The 6,923-nt window shown below is 48.6% G+C and overlaps 1 protein-coding gene across 1 annotated transcript in view; it reads right to left on the reverse strand.

Moving 5' to 3' along the window:
- The window catches only part of LOC144137994 (dynein axonemal assembly factor 5-like), a 29,164-nt gene extending 22,241 nt beyond the window's left edge, over window positions 1–6,923 (reverse strand). Inside the window, exons 1-3 of the mRNA XM_077670027.1 lie at window positions 6,254–6,923; window positions 2,876–3,068; window positions 1,404–1,477 (exon numbers count right to left, since the gene is read on the reverse strand). Of these exons, the coding sequence (XP_077526153.1) occupies window positions 1,404–1,477; window positions 2,876–3,068; window positions 6,254–6,893 (907 nt within the window). The 5' untranslated portion in view covers window positions 6,894–6,923. The remainder of the gene's footprint in view (window positions 1–1,403; window positions 1,478–2,875; window positions 3,069–6,253) is intronic.

Genomic DNA, 6,923 nt, shown 5'->3' on the forward strand with positions numbered 1-6,923 from the left:
GCTCAAACCCGGTGTTAGCCGATCTCACTTCTCCGCTGCCGCTGACGGAGGCGACGAGATCGGCAGCAGAGACGGAGGAACGGAGGAGAAGTGCGATGTTATGCGTTGGTGTGAGCTTCCTTTACTTTCACCAACTCCAAGCGCATGTGCAACGCACGGACACGGCCGCTACACATGCCATGGGCGCAGCACACAATGGCGCAAGAGGTCGCGTGAAGCTGTCACGTCATTCAGCGAGAATGCAGGGGGTAAACCTGCAGATGTGCTCAGCGAGTGCACTGTTAAGGCCCAACCACATGCACGCGTAAAATCGACGTACTCGCGCAAGGCGAAGCGTTACGCGCTAGGCGAAGCGTTACGCGCTCCAGAAAGGACTGCTTTGTGACGTGGGGGTTCAAAAAAAGCAGAAAAAATCACGGATTTGTTCACGCGAAAGTAAGAAAAGAAATAAACGAAAACTTTTTTCAGCGCTCAATTTTTTGGTCTGTGTTGGTTCATACGAATTTCGGATGATACGAATATTTTTCGCGGTCCCGCGAGATTCGTATCATCAAGATTCTACTGTAAAACAGTTCTTGGGACATTAAAAAACGTTAAGGATTGGTATGCATTTAAGGATTGGTATGCATACTTGGCAGGCACAAACCCTCTGCCACATTTGGCATAAACTGCCTTGCTCCCATAGTTTCTCGTTGCTTCGCGTGTTTTGTCCCATTGTTTGGTCTCCGTATTTTATAAATTACATGGTTTTATTGCATAATTCATAGTGAAGTTAGCTTATTTATCAATTGGCTGACTTGTTATGCGACCTGACCGCCGATAACATCACCGCCAGAGGTCTACGTCAACACCATGCACCCGAAAGTTTGCGTCGATGTCTGGCGGGGTCTGACTTGGGCGTAACAAGCGCGTAGCAATGCATTCGGCGTACGCCGGAGTACGCCGGTTCCTTACGCGCTTACGCCGGTTTACGTCGTTGTGCGAGTACGTCGGTTTTACGCGTGCATGTGGTTGGGCCTTTGTCGTTTCCCGTCACCCCTTGGGCTTGTAGGTCGATCGGTGAGAAAACGGGCTCTCACTCAGTTTCTCTACTTTTTCCAGGTTCGATTCCTGGTGGTGCCAGTCAGTTCTTTTATTTGTTTGCGGGAGTTTTCTGTTGACACAAACGGTCACGAAAGAACCCTTGGTGGGGTACTGGTACAAAGCTTCGCTTTAAAACTCGCGCCCAGTGTTTACTTCAACTATTTTTCACAAAAGGTGCTTGTGGAAAGTTGTTCAGAATTGCGAGGTGTAGCTTTAACCTCAATCGTTTACTTGAGAGCATTTCCTGACATTCAAAAGAACAGGTACAAAGGCAGCAAAAGCCTGGCTTTGACAGGGCTACATGCAAGAAGACCACTCACCAGGCCTCATCGACTGATCAGTTGCATACAGCTTCCCTACAGCACTCCACAGATCACTTGCCTTGGCACGAACACTGGAAGATAAAAAAAGTGACAAAACTACTTCTGCATATGAACTACAAGGCACAGTGTTAAAGGATCATTTGTCTTGGAAAAAAAAAAAAATATTTTTTTTGCATAAATTATTCATTTTTTTTTTACTGGAGCCTCTAAACTATCTCGAATTTCTAACACCACTGCTGTCGGCAATTTGAACTCGCATAATAACCACATGATGACTTAGAGGAAAAGTGCAATGGTGCAGTGACCGTGCAATATGGACTGAAGTGTGCTTTTGCAACTATAACAAACCGTGCGTGTAATAACCACCAAACTAATCGACCAGATTCAGGGGAAATCCCCAAGCTGGTAAAAGTTTCTACGAAGGAAGGTTTGACAAACCGTCAAACCTTCCTTCATAGAAACATAGTCCACCTTGGGGATTTCCCCTGAATCTGGTCGATTAACACCTGTCCATCCCTTTGAGTTGTTGATCAATTCGCTCTCGCGCTACAAACTGCTAGCCTCCTGGTTAGCCCAGTTGATAGAGCGACTGCTCCGGTTAAGCCGTGGTCCTGGGTTCGAATCCCGGACCAGGACAAATTTTTCTTCGACTGCAAAGTTTCTGACAAAGCTGTACAGCTTTCCTTTGTAGCCGTACAGCTGCATTGAGGTGGATGTCAAACCTTCCTTCGTAACCACCAGACTGCGCTTTCGGAACAACCACGCAGCCGGTTTTTTTTATAACAATCCGCATGTAATGCATAATATCCGCTGCACTTGAGCTATACATGGCCAATTCAGATCACAAGCCCCATAGGGCTCTTTGTACACTCATGGACAGCTCCCGTTTCCCTGCTTTTACACACATTATAGTCTCCCACTACCTACAGGTGAACTTGGAGGTTGCTGCAAGTGCAGACAGCTGTTGGAATTGTCTTTTCTGTTTGGGCATCTTGCATGCAATATTTTATAAATAAAATAGCTAAGCACTAAGCCCAGTACCAATGAGCAAAGGTACATCAAACACAATTACTACAATTGTACGAACTATTACAATTACTACAAACTACAGCACATTATTAACACTATTACTAGTCACTACAACCACTACAATGTAACCACAAAGTTACATCAAACAAACAGACGTTACACCAAACACTGCACAGAAGTAATAGGAGTCAACTGAACGTGCAAGGCGAGAGCCTTTTTCAGCTTCAGTATTTGCTGTGAAGCCCTCTCGACAACACTGACTAACTGCACAAAGAATGCAAAGAACGCGAAAACCCAGGCCTCACTATTGCCTTTTCTTTGTCTCATATGACATGAAGCCTTTGCTAACTTGCCCTACTTCAAATTCTTGTTAATGCTATTAATGCGACCTCAACATCAACCAACCAATCAATCAACATCAACCAGTAGCATCAACCAACCTTTCAACAGGATCACTCAGTGCTATCAGCACGATCGGCAGAGCCACCGAACTGAACGTCTTGGCCACCCATCTAGCCGCTGCCGTAGCCAGAGCCATCCGGACGGCTGGAGAACGGTCGTCCAATAGCTCAGCCACCGAAGAAATGACTGTCGGCGTGAGGGAGCTGCAGTCATTCTGTTCGAGTATAGGACCTGCGAGGAATTAAAATTTTACATTCACTTCTTCTTCACAGCCCAGCATGTACCCAAAGGCAACGAACATGTATACGTAAATGTGACAATCCCTACGCAATAATAATATTAAAATAAATTACCATGCCAAAGTGCCACCTCACTTATGAGGCACGTGACTTTCGGGGGCTGAAGGTCATTTTTGATATTTGAGGTATTTTAACACAACGATCTATGCTAGCGTTGTGTGCAAGTAAACATGCACATGTGTGATGGCCGTCAGAGCGGAGAAAAACAGGGTGAGAAAGTTGAATCGACCCATAGACATGAATATGGCATCTCAATGCTTAAGTAAATGGTACAACATTGGCACAAAGTAACATCCATTACAAGCCAATGCCATGAGAGCTTCAAAATCTCTACCGTTAAGAGCCCATGCAGACAAAATATAAGATTGGTTTATTAAAAAGACTGCTTTGTCCCAATATGATATTTTTATAGCAAATTGCAGACATAATCGAGATATTAAAGGAAGCGTAGGCAGCAGTGGTCAGTAAAAATTTTTCTACAATGTCACAGAATATTGCTGCTGAGATTGGCGGCTGCCGACCAGAAACAAGACTGAACGATTTCACCGGGACCTGTAGTACAGTTTGAACACATCATCGTCGCCATCATCATCATCAGCCTGTCTACGCCCACTGCAGGGCAAAGGCCTCTCCCATTAATCTCCAATTACCCCGGTCCTGTGCTAACTGTGATTAATTTATCCCCGCAAACTTCTTGATCTCATCTGCCCACCCAACTTTCTGCCGCCCCCTGCTACGCTTGCCTTCTCTAGGGATCCACTCTGTTACCCTTAATGACCAACGGTTATCTTGCCTTCGCATTACGTGTCCTGCCCACGTCCATTTCTTCTTAATTTCTACTAATATGTCCTTAACACGCGTTTGTTCCCTGACTCACTCCGCTCTCTTCTTGTCCCTTAACATTACACCTATCATCTCCCGTTCCATTGCTCACTGAATCACTTGAATGCTAATGTCGAGTTAATACACTGATAGCTATGTTTTTAATGCTGGACCATATTACGGCACTACTGCCCACAATATGCATGAAATTTGTAAGTTCTTGAAAATTTCGTGCATTTTTTTTTTTTTTTCGTTTAAGAAAAGGTTCTTTTGTGGCTAGAAAGGAGCAGAATGAGTCGCCAAGGGTTAGTTCTTTCAAAGCGAACACAGTTGCATTTTGTCTTCATGGCACGCCCCAGTTCAGCAGCAAACTATCGGTATCCCAAAGCCACCGCCTCCTCTAACAAGATGCCTGGCAGCTCGCCCGGTCGCCCACTGAAGAGAGACGGCCGTCATGGTGCGCTCTTCTGCCACGCGGCGGCGCTGGCGCCTGACACTACCTTCGGGTGTTCTCCCATGCGTGTAGCATGAATCGGTGCTGTACAGCCGGCCCAGGTTCGCACTTTCAATAGTTTTTCTTGGGCTAGGTGACCACGAAAATTTTGATTTGCCCATCAACCACTCGAGCAGCCACTAGCATTAATGCTGCATCTGCAGATTAGTGTGCACCGAGTTTCCGATTTACGGCGTTTGGCTCGAGCCCGCTGGCTGCCAGGCCACTCGATCTCCCGTTATCGAGTGGCCGTGGCCAGGCAAACAACTTTCTGGAGGTTCTGGCAGCTCACGTGGTGCCAGAGGGGCCCATGTAGAGAAAATCAACGACGATCTGGCATCCCTCATGAAATTAAGTGACGTGTCGATGCTACGTGAGAAAAACGAACTCCGGGCTCTCGCTCGTTCACAGCAGCCAACCCGGAGAATAAATTGAAAAATTCAAGGCCCCTTCTGAACGGACGTGGGATAACCAGAAAATATAGAGAGGGCGCGGGCAGTGGAAGAGGGGGGAGGTGGGCAACTCTTTGATTTTCGTCTCAGACTCACCACGGATAGCCCGAAGATTTCACACGGCATAGAAATATAACGAATGCCGGATTGCTTGCGCGGGTTGTCCGCGGTGAATCCGAGAGCGTAAATCGACCAGCCCCAGTGAAAAAGAGTGGAGCAGAGGAGGATGAATGCATCTTCGCGGTGAGCAAAAATAAAACAGATGCACGCAACATATTTGATTGTGTTGTGAATACAAGAGGGTGATAAGTTCCTTTGCTCAGGGAATTTTTTGTCCAACTGTCATCTTTGAAGTCCACTATAAGGACGTACACAAGTTCAAGCCATTCCAGTCTCTCATCATCTACTGTCGTCAACTGGCGAGCGTGAACATATTGTTCGGGGGGATGTGCTTTCGGTCACTGCTGACATCCATGAGAGGAAACCACTGTCATCTTTAGTGTGTGTCAGTGTCAGCGGGAATGTCGTAAAAGAAGACACCTGGCTCCTTTAACAGCAGATCTGTTTAGGCCGACACAAATCCGTCTGGCGGAGACCGAAAACCGCGAGCGCACGTGTGCGCGTGCGTCGCGGCGTCCGCCTGGCGTGCCGTCCGAAGCGGCTTTGCACTGCTAAGGTCCCGCTGCTCCCTCTCCTACGGTCGTAGCAGTCGCTACGGCCACAAACTGAACACAACGTAAATAAGACGAACTAAAACAAAGCAAAAGAAGAACTTTAAAAGACCGACAACACTGCGGCCCCTATGCCCAGGCGTGGACTGGATAGTGTCAGACGCCAGCGCCTCTGGCGGCAGTTTCCCCCAAAAAGAGAGAGAAAGAGGAGAGGGTTTGGCAGGGCGGCAGCGGTCGTTGTGACAGGCATCTTTTTAGAGGAGGCGATGCCAAAGCTAACAGCCCTCACAAACAGGTGCTAGGGCTCCGCAGCCCGACACCCAACGCAAAAAATCTGGCATTACGCAAAATATGCAAATTTACAGCCACGCACATTTCTGAACCAAGACGTGTTTCCCCTGCATCGTACATCATCGCTGCCGTACATCCGTCAATCTTAACCCTAAAACGTAAAACTGCGCACATGGTCGGGTCAGTGAAAAAGATGCGACAGGACGAGAGCAAAAATAATAATAATAAAAAAACGACAGGACTGAGTTCGTCTTGTCGCTTCTGCTTCACTGATAAGTCCTTGAGCGCACTTTTAGGTGTAAATATGCAAAACCAACTAGCCCAACAAAATAGCTTTCGTGAGCTTAACCCTAAACTTTCGTTTTTGCCTCGCACGTGGACCTCTTACCGAGCGCTTGCACAGCGAGCGTTCGAAGCGCCGAATGCTGGTGCCTCAGCGCTTGCACGAGCGCGGGCAGCATGGAGTCGCACTGCAGGTGAAAGTGGTTGGGGACGGCCTTCTCCAGCTGCACGACGCACCGGCACCCTTCCTTCTTCACCTCCACGAACGGGTCCTCCAAGCACGCGCACAGAGTAATCACGACATCGTTCAAATGGCTCGCGCACCGCGCGCCGGCGCTCATAACAGTCCGCGTGAGCGCCTGCGCCTCGAGTAGCCGCACCTCTTCGGCGACTTCGCCCTTAACCGCCGCAGCGGTGGCGACCGGTTCGCTGCCAGCGATGAGTAGCCGCCTCTTCAACGCCGGCACGATGAGTGCGACGATGTCGTCCGACAGCGGCAGGACGGAGGCGATGTCGAGTAGCAACTGCGCGGCGAGCTCGCGACATCGCTCGGTCGGGTCGGTCAGCGCGCCGAGCACGGGGCGTATGACGACGGAAACGAGCACTTTGCGTTTGTTCTCCGGCAGGTCGCCGTGCGTTGCGTTCAAGGCGGAGCATATGTTCTCCAGCGCCCGCTTTCGTATGTGTTTGTCGCCCGATTCAAGTCGCTCGAGCTCGAGCAGCACGTCCCGAAAGTCGTCCGCCATTTTAAAACGCTTCGCCGCTGTTGCCCCTGA

Source organism: Haemaphysalis longicornis, unplaced genomic scaffold, assembly GCF_048455015.1.
Source record: "Haemaphysalis longicornis isolate Haplotype H1 unplaced genomic scaffold, Haemaphysalis longicornis Haplotype H1 scaffold_5, whole genome shotgun sequence".
NCBI lineage: Eukaryota > Metazoa > Arthropoda > Arachnida > Ixodida > Ixodidae > Haemaphysalis > Haemaphysalis longicornis.